Source organism: Urocampus carinirostris, chromosome 2 (assembly GCF_059441175.1).
Source record: "Urocampus carinirostris isolate Australia breed hairy pipefish chromosome 2, RoL_Ucar_1.0, whole genome shotgun sequence".
Classification (NCBI taxonomy): domain Eukaryota; kingdom Metazoa; phylum Chordata; class Actinopteri; order Syngnathiformes; family Syngnathidae; genus Urocampus; species Urocampus carinirostris.
The window spans coordinates 31,768,675-31,784,427 of NC_142350.1; the positions used below are offsets into that span (position 1 = coordinate 31,768,675).

The following is a 15,753-nucleotide window of genomic DNA, read 5'->3' on the forward strand; positions in this document are numbered from 1 at the left end:
GGAGTGGATTAAGTTGTATTACATTTCCAACAAATGCAAAACTATTTGGTCTTAGTTATATGTTCGCCATTACATTACTTAAAAGTGAGATAAATCGAGGTAAAGGTGGTTGTATTAGCGAGGGGATGCAAATCACGGCACCGGGCTGTAGCAATCTTAACCGCACAGGACACAGTCCCGTAAAGATCAAGATTTCAAGCTATGGCACCAATTTTATTTTGTTATCCTGAGAAGAAATGCCAAGAAATAAATATGGATTAAGACGAGAACACTACGTTGACGGAGGGGGGTTTAGGGAAGATTGTTCTATCTTCTTTATTCATTATCCATTATCGATCAGTTCATAATACGCTACAAAGCTCAGGATCCGGGACTCTTACTCCCAACCAAAAGGCTAAGTTAAGGTCCCAGAATTAAAGTTTTGCTGCGAATGCACCGAAAGATTTATTCGAAATGAAGAGAAACTACGCTGACGGGGATCCATGTTCACCCCCTTGACGTCACGAGCACAAATGACGTGTGCTCGGCATTCGCGCTGTTTATACGCGGAGAAAGGCGTTTGACTGTCACACGCGTAACACGCTAATTTCACGTAATAACACCGCGATACAGGCGCAGAACATGCTATTACCATGCTCCACCCGCGATTACCCGCTGAAATTTCCCGTCCTACCCATGTGTAAGCACGCCCTGGCCGCGGCCAGAGCACGTCGTTCCGCGTCATTTCTGCGTCATTACCTCGTGTTGACCACGTGTGCGGCACGCGGTTTAACACGTGCTCAAACTTTTGAGCAGCTCAAAAGTTTTGAACGCGGCCAACCACGTGAAAATTTCCGACCGCGAGTCTATATGGCGGTCTCAAAACGTCCAACAGCGCTCAACAGCACCTGCTTCACGGCCAGAAATTTCTGGCCGTGGTTCAGCCTCAATACGCTCATGAAAGACTGTGTACCCGCGCTCTGAAGATTTGAGCAGCACCAAATAATTTTGCGCTGCCACCCGCGCGCGAATTTCCGACTGCGTGTTAAGCACCGCTGTGTCTCGTCTGAATGGCGATCTTAATGCGTCCAATGGCGTCCGCCTCAAAGACAGAAATTTCTGGCCGTGATTCAGCCGCAAATGTCTGTGTGACCGGCCCCTTAAACGCATCACATTGGATTATTTACTTTTTGGCAATTTATTGGCTAATCTAAAGAGGTGAAACTTGCATACACTTTGAGTAGTTAATACTGATAAATGGTTAAATAAACGTGGCAATTTTGGGTTTCTTTGATGGCCATAAAGACTTTTCTTATCTTTTGATTCAATTTAATGAAACCTTTCATAATCGAACATTTCCATCTTGTGTTTTTACTATTTGAAGGAAATCGATGGGGAAAAATACCCACCAAAACTGCATGTGATGACAAAACCTTCCACAAGAACTGTAGGTCAATGTGTCCTTTGGTTTGTCTGACATGCTAAAGGTTAAGGGAAACGTTTACAGTATGATTAGGTGAAAGTTCACTCTGCACCTTAATGGATGTTTAGGTTTGACTAATAACTTCAAGATCATTTAACTTCAGCTGTGTCATAAAGTCTAGACTGGTACCGCCATCTATAACCTGCAGAGCTTCAGCTGTCTGTTGTGAATGAATACACACTTTGTGTTTTCATTCCTGGAGGATGACATCAGTGAACACCTGTGCTGTTTTTTTTATTCTCCAAACCACACTTCTGGATCACTGGCTTACCAAATACATAAACCGCTACATGTCCTTGGGTAATATTTTCTATCATTAGTTTACTCAAATGTTTTTTATGTTCGGTGTTTTTATGTTTATTACCAGACATGCCAAAACCCCCAACAGAGAATCACTCCCTGCTTCCAGATGAGTACAAGCTCATTTCCAGGAAGAAGAGGGCAACCATCGTAAAAAAGCACAATGGTCGAAAGCTTAATGTTGAGACCCTGGTGGTTGTGGACAAAAAGATGATGGACAACCATGGCCACGAGAACATCACTACATATGTTCTCACTGTGCTTAATATGGTGAGAACCGACCTCCATATTGGACAGATTGGTTGATTGTCTTTACATTTTTATTTACATTCATATTTCACATTTAATAATATCCATGTATTTGTACATCTGAATTGCTACGCCAACCCTTTAAAGGACTACTGTCGGAACAGAAATACTATAGCTTAGACTAGGAGTGGGCAACCATTTTTAAGACTTTTTTATTTATTTTCACTCCGGCTGTGTTTTATGGACTTTATCGGGTATGGATTAATTTCGCAATGATCGCAGCAATGCTTTAGGGCTAGGACCTTAGCTTGGCCTTTTGGCTGAGAGTAAGTGTCCCGGCTCCTAGGCTTTGTAGCGTATTATGAACTGACCGATAATGGATAATGGATAATGAATAACGGAGATAGATCAATAACCCTTAAAAACCCCAAAACCCCATCTTGATAGTGTATACGGAAAAAGTATATATATATATTTTTATACATAAATATAAATATGAACAATTACTTATACATTTTCATAAAAAAATAAAACCTATATTATTTGATTGACGTTACTGCTTTAGAAAAATACATTTTAATGTGGGGGATAAAAAGAAAATTTGGGACAAGAGTGGCACCAAAACAACACAATCATTTTATTTGTAGTACTTTTAAAAGTTTTATTTGGCCAGGTGATTTGAAAAGCTTGGCAGGCCACATGTGGACCGTTGGCCGTAGTTTGCCCGCTCCTGGTAAAGACTCTCCAGAAAAGTGGTACAGACTTTAAATCTTCATTTAATTTTTCTTACTTATCGTCTTCTCCTTTGTAATTTTTATCTAAATTTTGATCATTTTCTTCAGCATTTTTTTAATTTGTCTACGTCAAATGTCTTATTCGATGACTTCTTCTTGTCTCCCTCACTGTTATTCATATAGTTGTACGTGATCCTCATTGTTCTTCTCATTATCATTTTATCAATGTTATAATCTCATCTCATCTCATTAGCTGCACCGCTTATCCTCAGTAGGGTTGCGGGGGTGCTGAAGCCCATCCCAGCAATCATCGGGCAGTGGGCAGGGGACACCCTCAACTGGTTGCCAGCCAATCAATGTTATAATAATACATGTTATTACTATTACTACTACTACTTTTACTACTATCTACTACTATTATTATCGTAATTTTAAATTAACTCATATTCTTATTAGTTTAGTTAGTTAAAGGATAGGCAGGTACTACTGCTACATTGGCATTGGGCCGATAGCAGGTGATATTTTGAGAACCCTGCACTCTGGATACAGTTGTACTCGTGGGTGAGAAGTAACTAAAAGCAAGCATGGCTGACAGAAGCTCATTGTGATTTTTTTGACTTTCTATTGTGTATCTCATCTCATCTCATTAGCCGTACCGCTTATCCTCATTAGGGTCGCGGGGGGGTGGCTGGAGCCCATCCCAGCCATCTCCAGGCAGTGGGCAGGGGACACCCTGAACTGGTTGCCAGCCAATCGCAGGGCACACAGGGACAGACAACTCATTCGCTCATTCACACCTAGGGACAATTTAGACCAGCCAATTCACCTGAAATGCATGTTTTTGAACGTGGGAGGAAACCGGAGTGCCCGGAGGAAACCCACGCAAGCACGGGGAGAACATACAAACTCCGCACAGGAAGTCTGGAGCTGGATTTGAACCCACGACAGGTTCCCATGACATGAACTGTGCCGGACAAGCGCTAACCACTGCGCCGCCGTGCAATACAAAATTTGTTTAAAAAGCTCAACACAAAAGAAACCAAACTTTTAAAAGTACTATTATTTTCATAACCTTTTCTGGAAAAGTGATAAATTGTGATATATATATAGGTCCCTTGTGGTGAGAGTTAAATGGATCAAAAGTAGGAATGTTACTATCACTTAGTGTCAGTGTTGTAAATACTGAAATGTTTAGTGCTCTTTTTGTTAGCTTTTTTTTTAAATAGTTTTATTGATCATACCTAATTATATTTAGTAGTAATATTAGGAGTAGTGTTTTTAATAACAGACTTTTTTACAATTGGCAGGTAGAAAAAAAAAATGTAAAGGATAAAAAAAATTCTATTGAGTGCAATTTAAGGAAAACTATTATGATGGAATTTATACGCATTTCTTTTAAAATATTCACTCATTGTTGTGGTGGTTAAAAAAAATGTTGTATTCTGTGAAGGTATTGATGACCACGCTCAGATTGAGTACTGGTAAAATGGTATCGGACATCCTAATTTATTTTTGTACTAACGCAGTTGAATCACATTTAAAATGAAAATAACTTCTCACTTACATGTAGGGGTGTGCGATACTTTTGGTATCAAACTGATTCAAATAAATAGAAAGTAAAAATAGAGTGTAGTACTACCGATCCCATACTTTTTGCTTCAAAATATTATGATTGTTGAATATTTTACCAACCTCTTTGTCCACTCCCCTAGGATGGCTGGGATGAAATGGATGGATGGATATTTCTCTTTACAAAACAAATTATACCTGGCATTGTCTTTTTTTGTGGTTGAAAAACATTTGCCCTGCCCTCCGTTTGCCTCTGTCGTTTTTAGATTGTGGTAAGGGTGGTATCCTAGATTCAGCCCTATCTTCTGCCTGGCAGGCAGCATGCAGAAGGAGGCCTAGTAGGGAAAGGTGATAAACGTGTGCCTGTCAGTCACTCACTCCGGCATAAATTTGGAGAGTGGCCAGACGCATTGGGTGAGAGAGAGAAGGGCTGCACTATCTACACGGAGAAGCAGCTCCTTGAGGAATTTGGTGGAGTAGCAAAGTATCAATCCCAGGACAATAATATTCATCTGACCTAAGTACTTGATTAGTATTGATAATATCGATATTTGGATTGATCTGCCAACCACTACTTACAGTACATGTATTTATTTTAATGTTTGGATCAAGATGACACTTACTCTTTTAATTATTTAGTGTTACCCGAGAGAAATCGGAAAACGTGGCACAGATATCGAGGTGATCTCATGGCTGCTCTTTCCTTGCCCAGTATAAATCACTGTTACCCTCCACTGATCTGAAAGAAGATTACGTCATACTCGCTACTTCTTAGCAAATTTAAAGATGATTTTGAAAAAAATAATTCCCATGTCCAAACCCAGACAAGTCAATCCAAGCCACTGCAGCCCAGACTATGACCTCAATAGCTTCCACAAGTCTGTAAAACGCTGGCATTTATTGAAAATTTATCTAATTTTACAATACATTTTAACATTGAAGTAAGTAACTTCACCTGCATTTTTCTCTAGGTGCAATTGGGATAAAAGAGAGGGGGTATCTTTGAGGCAAGACAAAAAAAGGTGCACAAGAAATATATCTTTCATTCACTGCTGTTGATGGCGATAAACGTCTAACATACATTTTTTTAACTTGGCTAGCAGGGAATGAGGTAATGTATAAATCTTACCACAGTAGTATGTGGGAAAAAAAGATTTACTGTTGCTGTTTTTACCAACTTTACCTTGACTACTATCATTTGTTCTTTTTGTCAGATCTTAACATAGCGTTTTCATTGCCTCTTTGACCTCAGAGGTTTTCCCTTTAATTTGTTAACAAAACAACCTTAAGTCAAGACATGTGTCAGTGCAGGGAAGATATCTCCCGCTTTAGAAACATCAGGAAGGAATGTCATCTTCCAGATTAGATGAACGCAGACAGACAAGTACCTATGGTATTTGTTTATTTTACTAGACTATAGGAGCAAGGGCCCAGCCTCAAGTAACCATTCAAGGTTTAGAATTAGGGCCATAATTTTGGGATCTACCAAATATCATTTATTCTGTCTTTATTCTGTGTTTTGATTTCATGTGATCCGATTATTGTTTATGGTATTCTTGTACTTAAATTTGACGATTATTAAGAGTTATCTCTTGTGTATGTTTGAGTAGGTTTCTAGCCTCTTCAAAGATGGGACAATTGGAGGGAGCATCAATATCGTTATCGTGGGACTTGTGCTTCTTGATGAAGAGCAGGTGAGATTATGTGGGGGATAAAAAATCAAATTACACGTTAAACTATTTGAACTGTAGAGAACATAAAGTGCTGTCCATAGGGTTTATTTCTTTTCATGGTCTTCTTATTTAGAATTTTGAAATCAGACTATTATGTTATTATATTAAATGTTTAAGAAAACTACACATAAGAACACTATAAATCATGTAGTCAGCACACCATTTTATTATCAAGAAAAGCTATTTTTCTAAATATTCTATACAAATATTATTGCAAATATTATTTGCATATATTTATTTTTAATGAATGACGTTTTTTTAAACCATTAGGAACAATGGCTTTTAAGACAGCGGTGGGCAAACTTTTTGAGACGTGGGCCGTATTGGGCCATAAAGTCAAGTCAAGTCATTTTTATTTGTATAGCCCTTAATCACAAAGAGTCTTAAAAGGGCTTCACAGGTTATTACACAGACTATTTTTTCTGGCTATTATTTCAACATCCCCTGATCTGGAACCAACATGAGGGCAAGGAAAAACTAAAAAAATCTCAACATGAGGAAAATAGTCTTGAATAGGATACTTTACTCAGGAATAGAGTGGAACCAAAACAAGATGTTCTAATACTAGTTCTTTATTTACCATTATATGTACTGTCATTATATTGTCACGGGCCGGATTAGTAACCCCGACTGGCCACATGCAGTGCATAATTTGCCCACCCTTGCTTTACGAAAATCTTGAATTCAAATCAGATTAAATCAGTTAGAGAATGAAATTTTGATTTGATCATAACTTGTAAAACTTCAAATGTAATCCTTAAGTCATAATTGCACTCCCTTTTAAAAATGTATATCACAGGATGGATTGGTGATCAGCCACCATGCAGACCACACACTCAACAGTTTCTGCCAGTGGCAGTCCACTCTTGGCGGCCTAGGAGGTCAGCGCCATGACCATGCCATTCTGCTCACAGGACTTGACATCTGCTCATGGAAGAATGAACCATGCGATACTTTAGGTACCATGCATTGTATTCTATAACCTCTTAAGACTTGAACTTCATGTTTAATGTGCACTTGTATCCACACATGTGGACCCCAGGGCTTTGGAGGTCAATGTGGTATTTAGTGAAGATGTTGAAAATCAATTTTGATGGGCGTGCAGTCAATGAGTTATTTGTAAAAAAAATAAAAATAATTTAACCAGACCACAAAGAGCAACAACCATAAAAAAGTGTGAAACTAAAATGTATCAGAACTTTGTTGTCACTGCAACGTCAGAAAAATCATATCAAAAAGTATTTTGTAAAGCACCACTGAAAGTGCTGCACTAAAACAGTCAATGTGCAATAAGACAATAAAACCTCCTTTTTCTGCACCTAACAAAACGACACACCGAATACACAGACACACACAATGGTTAAAATTAAATGAAAACTAAATAATAATATGAATGAAATATTACATTAAATACATCTTTGGCAAGGCACAGACTAATCATGCGAGGAAAAAGACCTGAGGGAGGCTCATCCACACTGATATGGATGGTAGCAGATGGCCTCAGGAAAATATTTTCATACATTTAACCACACATACAAAAATACGTACATAATTATTAAAATATGAAAAATAAATTAAAATGTGTTACAGTAAAAGGTTAGAAGTTAATTGAATCAAACTGAATTTAAATGATCAATTTATAGCCCTATTACAAAGTAAGTCCTGAGCTTCCTTCTTAAAATATCCCAGCTGACATTGGGCAGTGAGCATGGGACACCCTGGACTCGTTGCCAGCCAATCAATGGGCACAAGAAGAGTAACTTAATATAGTTCCCTGTACCACATCAGGAACAGATAATTGTAAAGTTAAATGCACTTGATTTATATATTCCTTTATAACAGTCATTCTGTGCATCATATTGCTTTACGATAGATAATTAGCCTCAATTTAAAGATGCCCAGGTCAGAAACAGGCCGTCATCAACGGCGTGCTGATTCCAGAGCCTGGGGGCAGCAACAGGCTTGTTCACCCCAGCGTTTGTATTTTGACATTGAAACTTCCAGCAGAAGCTGATCCTTTCACCACAGAACCCTACCAGGATTGCAAACCGTTAAAAGCTCAGATAAATTTGGTGGGGCATATCCAGAAAGAGCTTTAAAAACAATCATTAAAAGTTTTAAATGAATTCTAAGAAGGACAGGGAGCCAATGAAGGGAGTTAAGAACAGGAGAGCTATACGAACGTCTGCTTGTGTTGGTTGAAAGACGGGTACCAGCGTTTTGCACAAGAACAAGATAATTGAGGAATATGGCATCTATGGAAAGAGCAATGTCCTTTAAAGGTGCAAACTCCGTGCTGGGACGAGATCTAAATCTAGATTAAAACTTTTCAGGGACAGATTTTCCTCAAGGAAGGAGAGTAATTGAGTAGACCCCAGTATGTGAAACAGGGGGGCTGTACATCCGACACTGTGGTTAGCAGCACAGGATCTCCGCAGGGGACCGTGCTCTCCCCGTTCCTATTCACTCTGTATACATCGGACTTTCAGTACAACTCTGAGTCCTGCCACGTGCAAAAAATTGCTGATGACACTGCGATCGTGGGATGTATCAGAAGTATCAGAGTACAGGAAATTGATTCAGGACTTTGTCCAATGGAGCGACGCAAACCACCTGCACCTGAACACCACCAAGACCAGGGAGATGGTGGTGGACTTCAGGAGAACTAAAACTCACCCGGTTCCTGTAACCATCAAAGGAGAAGGTGTAGAATTTGTCCAGACCTACAAATACCTGGGTGTGCAGCTGGACAACAAACTGGACTAGACTGCCAACACAGAAACTCTATGTAGGAAAGGTCAAAGCCGACTTTACTTCCTCAGGAGGCTGGCCTCCTTCAACATCTGCAAAAAGCTCCTGAAAATATTCTGTGAGACAGTTGTGGCAAGCGCCCTCTTCTATGCGGCAGCGTGTTGGGGAGGCAGCGTCATGAAGAAGGATGCCTCTTGTCTAAATAAACTGGCGAGGAAAGCGAGCTCTGTTGTGGGCAAAGAGCTGGACAGCCTGACAACAGTAGCTGAGAGACGAGCACTGAAAAAGCTGCGGTCAATCAATTCATCACATCCACTACAGAGCATTATATCCAGACAGAAGAGCAGCTTCAGCGACAGACTGCCCACATTAAACCACACTCCCTACATTGCATATTACCGTGCTTTTATTGCAGTGTGTATTTTATGTAGCACTATTTAAATACTCTATACAACATGCTACAGTGGGTATTAGCACGTCACATTGGGTATTTGTATATTGCATTCCTTTTTATTTATTATTGTATTGTTCTCAGCGAAGGGATGCTGCTGGAAATGTGAATTTAACTGCGGGGATGAATAAAGTATCTATCTATCTATCTATCTATCTATCTATCTATCTATCTATCTATCTATCTATCTATCTATCTATCTATCTATCTATCTATCTATCTATCTATCTATCTATCTATCTATCTATCTATCTATCTATCTATCTATCTATCTATCTAAAAACAACTTATTCTACAACCTTGAAAAAAACGCAGTTTAGAGACGGATAAAACTGAGGGGTCAAGATTAGACTTTTTAAGAAAACGCCTGACCACAGCATATTTGAAGGCAGCTGGGACATTTCCTAATTGAACACAGGAGTTATTAAAAAAAAAGAGGAGCTAATAGGAAAAACGAAAAAAAAAAAAGGGTCTGCCTCCACCGACTGATATAGATGCATGTTAATGAAATGGTTGCTCAATGGAAGAAAGGAAAGATACTGAACAATGGCATACCTTAAGATAAAATTTGGAAATTTTCGGTGGCACACTACAAAAGGTCTTGCGGCTCACAAGTGCGTCCAGGCATACTGGTTGAAAACCACTGGTCTAATTTCATGCAAATTCAAAGAGGCAATAATCAACAAATAATTCAAATTCCTCCTCAATGAAAACATAATTAGTTTCAGACATTTATCTACCAATGCTTTTCGAATTAATTACAGTTGTTCATCTTAGGCCCCCTCTTTTTTGTGTGCAACCACACACAGTAACAGAAAGAGGTTCATTATGCAGTAATGACAATCCAACCACCACAACATAGTCCTTTAAACTGAGTATCGAGCAATAATTTTGTAATTTTCATTCTTTTTTTGGTTTGATGACAAACCTTTTCAGCGTATTTAAAATCATAATTGGTTTCAGACATTTATAAAATGAAACCGAGTTAATCCATCAACTGTCAGTGCTTTTTAAGTTTGTTGCAGTTACAACCAACCACTGTAGCAGAACTATTTTTACTCAGTGTTAACGACAATCCAACCTGGTCACCACAATATGCCTTTTAAACAGCGAGTATACTGCACAATTGTATTTTTTTCCTTTATAGAGCAATGACAATTTTTTTAGTATATTTAGTCCAATTGCAAATGTAAAATGCTGTATAATTCAACCATACCTCCCTCCACATTAGGTTTTGCTCCAATAAGTGGGATGTGCAGCAAGTACCGGAGCTGCACCGTGAATGAGGACACTGGTCTGGGATTGGCATTCACCATTGCCCATGAATCTGGACACAAGTAAGGACTCTGACAAATAAATACACAATCTTTTGTTGTAAAAACAGTTGTTTGAATTCTTCAGTTTTGGAATGGTCCATGACGGTGAAGGAAACATTTGTAAGAAGTCAGAGGGAAACATCATGTCTCCCACCTTGGCAGGACACAATGGCCTGTTCTCGTGGTCTGTGTGCAGCCGCCAGTACCTCAGCCGCTTTCTCAAGTAAGAAATGGCATTTGTGACACACTTGTCATGTCAGAAAGTATCAATTTGGAATGCTCGGCAACTATGAGAAACCCATAATGTTCATTTCAAGATGAAATGAAATGAAATGAAATGATCTGCATTCATATAGCGCTTTTCAAGTCAAGACTTCCCAAAGCGCTTTACAGTGTGCTTCACATTTCCCGATAGCGGCCGTGCAGCCATGTAAGGCGCTAACCTGCATATTGGGGGTATTAGGGGTTCAGTGTCTTACCCAAGGACACTTCGACATGTAACACGGAGGAGCCGGGAATCGAACTGCGATCTCTTGATCCCAAGACGAGCGCTCTTCCTCCTGCTGCCCCTCTAAATTCATTCCCAACACACCTATTTTAGTTTCCCATGCAGCCCAGACATTCAGTTGTTGTCCTCTTGTATTCAATACAAATACAAGTTATTGGCAAAAGCTCATGTGCTCAAAAATAAAATTGACTGGTAAATGGACTGCATTTCTATAGCGCTTTAACAAGTCACCGAAGACCTCCAAAAGCGCTTTACAATGTACTTCACACTTACCCATTCAAACATACACTCACACACTGATAGCGGAGTCAGCAATGCAAGGCACTCATTGGCACCCTTAAGGATTCAATGTCTTGCCCAGGGACACTCCAACATTTGACTCAGAGGAGCCGGGAATCAAACCTGCAACCTCTTGGTTCCAAAATGAGCGCTCTACCTCTCAAGCACATTTTACTCCAAACTAAGGATTCCTTCATGACATTCTTCAAAATGCTTCAATTTTGTCCAAATTAAGGCAGATAACTTTTTTGAATGTAATGTGAATTTCTTTAATATTTATCTATAAAATTATACAAATGTGCATTTTTGAAATGCTATATACAGTACAATGTGAAATATTTTATGAGCCTCACATAAAAGGATATTATTTTTTATCCACCATATTGCCGCACATTCAGAAGAAAGAGAACAGGTGTGCAAACATTAAGATAAGAAATGTCAACCTGTTCTAAAGCCCCCCTCCCTGAGCCCATTCTTTTGATTAAAACTCCTTAGTTGCAAAAGCAGAGCCGCTTTAAAGAGCGTGGCATCAAAGAACAGCAACACGATTGGCTGACAGATGCAAACAGTTCATAATAGTGAAACCAATAAAAATAGGGCACTGTAATAGTCAGAACAACAAACTGGCATCCTATGCAATCTCCTTTGCAGGTGTCCATTATTAAAAACAAAATAGGCATATCAGTACATTTTAATTTTCAGTTTTTAGTATTATATTATATTTCCGGGTCTTGAAAATGATCCCTCTATGAATTTTGGGTTGAAAAATAAAACCCCAAACATCATGAAGAAATTAGTACCGTAATAACTCACAAAACAAACCATATAATAGTTAATATGAATTTAACTTGAACTTAATTTGTAGGTAAAATGAAAAAAAAAAGTTGTGTTCGTTTATTTGTGAACATGTTTTTGGTTACTGAATTAATCCAAACAGTTGAGTCAGATGGATGACCGAAGCAACTTTTTGTGTTAGTTAACTTGAAATGATGGGCTCAGCCAATTTGATCACATTATTCAATGAATCAAAATAGTTAAGTCAAGGCATGTTTATTTGTATAGCCCTTAATCACAAGGACTTTCAAAGGGGTGCACAGATCACAGACTATTGCAAACTACAGACTATTTTTGCACCATCCCCTGATCTAAAACCTACATGAGGGCAAGGAAAAGCTCAAAAACCTAAGCATGAGGAAAATAAAGAAAGCTTGAGAAAGGACCGCACACGAGGTAGTGCCCCTTCTAGAATGACCAGGCTGCAATGGATGTTACATTAACAATACAATCAAAAATAAAATGTAAAATAATTAAGGTATGATATAAAATAGGGGCAGCACAGAGGAGCAGTGGTTAGTGCATGTGCGGCACAGTTCTGAGGTCACGAGATCAACCTCCAGTGTGGAGTTTGCATGTTCTCCCTGTGGTTGCGTGGTTTTCCTCCGGGCACTCTGGTTTCCTCCCACATTCCAAAAACATGTGTGTCAGGTTCATTGGCCGGTCTGAATTGTCCCTAGGTGTGAATGAACGAGTGAGTTGTCTGTCCCTGTGTGCCCTGGGACTGGCTGGCAACCAGTTCAGGGTGTCCCCTGCCCACTGCCCGAAGCAAGCTGGGATGGGCGCCAGCACCCCCGCGACCCTACTGAGGGTAAGCGGTGCATGTAATGGATTGATGGATGATATAAAATTTAAAAATAAAATAGTTGCATGGGACAAATACCCCACCTGATAATTAAAAAAAAAAGAATCCATTATTGACCCATTTTGACCCAAGTCTTATCACTTTGTGTGGATGTCATTGACTACAAAAGCTGTTGTGTGTGTGCAATCTGTTTGTGTATTACTTTTTCACGCATGCAGATGTCTTAGCCAGGCAAGCGATTAGCGTAAATTCCGGACTATAGAGCGCACCTGATTATAAGCCGCACTCACCACATTTAGAGAGGAAAACCGATTTTGTACATACACAAGCCGCACCTGTATATAAGCCGCATGCGCCCACATTTAAACATGTAACACAAACACAAAATTAACCCAAACCCGACTTCAAGTCCCGCGATTGAAACTAAATGTCCTTCATCAAAGTCCACAGTCCAAAAATCACAGCCGGCAAAATAAACGGAAAATGATACCGGTACTTAAGTGACCCTACTAAATTTACCAACGCGTAAACTGAACTGGCAGATCTTTATCAGTTGTTCTGACGCATGATTCTCTTTTCATAGACAGTGCACATGCACTTGTGCGTAGTAAACACTTTCACATTAATTTTGGTTGGCGTGCCTGTGCAAGCTCGGTTTATCATTATTGGGAATTCTGCATTTGGTGGCTAAAAGTAGACCAAACTTTAAACCGAATGAAGACATGTCTGAGTAGCGGCGCAGGTGGTGAAAGGGGATTTTCATCAATTTGATCGTGGTCCAATGATCTACTAGTCTGGAAACAATAGAAAGTTGGACCATGTTTTGTGGGAGACATGCACTAGGCACCCAAACAAAAGCCAATTTTAGGGATGCACAATTATCATCAGGATGATAGTTATCGGCTCATTGGAATAAATAGACCCGATAATTGGTCACCTGACGCCATGCTATCATATTCAATTAGCCAACACCACTAGTTAGAAACATTGTAAGTATTTATGTTCCTCATTAGAGTATATTTTTATTTTCAAAAGATGTAGTAGCACAACTTGGTCGTGTCACCTTCTCATCGGATGCATCGGCATTAGGATGTATACAGGCTATTGTGATATACTTCTGAACTTTAACCAGTACATTGAGTTTTGTTTTTGGAATGTTTTGCCTTTTTTCTTTTTTTTCTTTTTGTTGAATTTAACTTACGTTTCTTAGGGGATTCCATGTCCGCAAATGAGTGTCTTGATCATGACCAAATCTGTTTCTTTGTATAAGACATACACAAAGTGTACTGTACATATTTAAATACTTTTTACTTGATTTTCCCCATGGAGTTTCTCATCTCTGCATCAGTATTTTTATACATAATTTTGTATTTATTATAACTACTAATGTATAAAGCTAAGATAATACCACTTACAGAGTTGGGGGGTTACTTTAAAAATGTATTCAAGTCAAGTCAAGTTATGTTTATTTGTATAGCCCTCAATTACAAAGTCTCAAAGGGCTGCACAGACCACAGATTATTGCAAATTCCAATAAAGTTATTAGTTACCCATTGAAAAATGTAAACGGTAACAATCTTTAGTACCATAATATTGCAATAATGTAACTTGATTACTTTTGGATTACTCCAATACCAAACATGCTAATAAAAAACATATTAAACATACAAGACTATAAGGCGCACATAAAAGTCTCAGATTTTTGCCCTGTGTGTGAGATCTAAAGCTGCGGGCATAACAGAGAACACGACAGACCTTAATGCTCAATTCAGATTTTTTTAGGGATGAAATCCGATGCTTTCGTGAGATAGTTCAAATTTCCAAACAAATGTCACTTGTGTTTGATATCCTGTGACTTCTATGCTTCTCCTGTGTGAACGCCACCATGTCCCGCTTGAGCGGAAGAAGACACATGATGTCACACACAATGCATTGTTTGCAGAAGTACTCATGGATTCTAACGCCCTAGCGTATCGAGCTATTTGATTTATTGTGCTACCCGAGGCTGAATAGAGTTGTCCCCCCAAAAGTGACTAAATCCAAAACCTCACTTTTCCTCCATTAAATTCTCTGTGTTTTTGTCCACAACGGTGTGTTGATTTTCATGCTACGCGGAAAAACATGGAAAACAGTCAGCCGCGAAGTCATTTCTCTGCCCAACAATGGCCACAGCTCAGGGGACCTGTGCCCTACTGTGCGGTGCACCCTGTATAGTGTTTTATACATAAAAAGAACCAGCTACGGAGACTGCGCCTTTTAACATGGTGCAGCCTATGGTTGTGAAAATACGGTATAATAAATAAAGTTAAAAAATTTTGTTTAAGATAAATTAAAACTGTAACTTTGAAAAATAATTGGAGGAATCAGAGGTCAGATAGTTGCTTGTAATTCTGCTAAAGTATAAACATTTCAACCACAGAGTATAGTTATTAAGCAAAAAAACAAAAATCTTTTACACGGAAGACAAGATGTGCTGTTTTTTTCACATGAAAAAGATCATTAAAAACCTTCTGTTCACCTTCTAAATTAAAAATGTATTGTGTCCAAGTTCAAGTTTTAAACCTTTTGACAATATTTAGATTTACTAGGCATGCATGCCGGAACGTATGCCAGAACGGCCGTCCCATGATTCAAATGGTGGTCTCACATGCCACGGAATTGACTGTATTCACGACATACTGTATGTCCATGCTGCAGTATGTGCTACTGTAGCTCATACTGAATCATAATAGACGTAATTATGATAGACATAATTCATCTAT

At 38.9% G+C, this 15,753-nt stretch overlaps 1 protein-coding gene across 1 annotated transcript in view; it reads left to right on the forward strand.

The window, feature by feature from the left end:
- Positions 1-15,753, forward strand: part of adamts16 (ADAM metallopeptidase with thrombospondin type 1 motif, 16) — a 69,692-nt gene that overhangs the window by 25,446 nt on the left and 28,493 nt on the right. Inside the window, exons 5-9 of the mRNA XM_088327913.1 lie at positions 1,830-2,032; positions 5,925-6,008; positions 6,847-7,006; positions 10,481-10,586; positions 10,651-10,788. Coding sequence (XP_088184039.1) covers positions 1,830-2,032; positions 5,925-6,008; positions 6,847-7,006; positions 10,481-10,586; positions 10,651-10,788 — 691 coding nt within the window. The remainder of the gene's footprint in view (positions 1-1,829; positions 2,033-5,924; positions 6,009-6,846; positions 7,007-10,480; positions 10,587-10,650; positions 10,789-15,753) is intronic.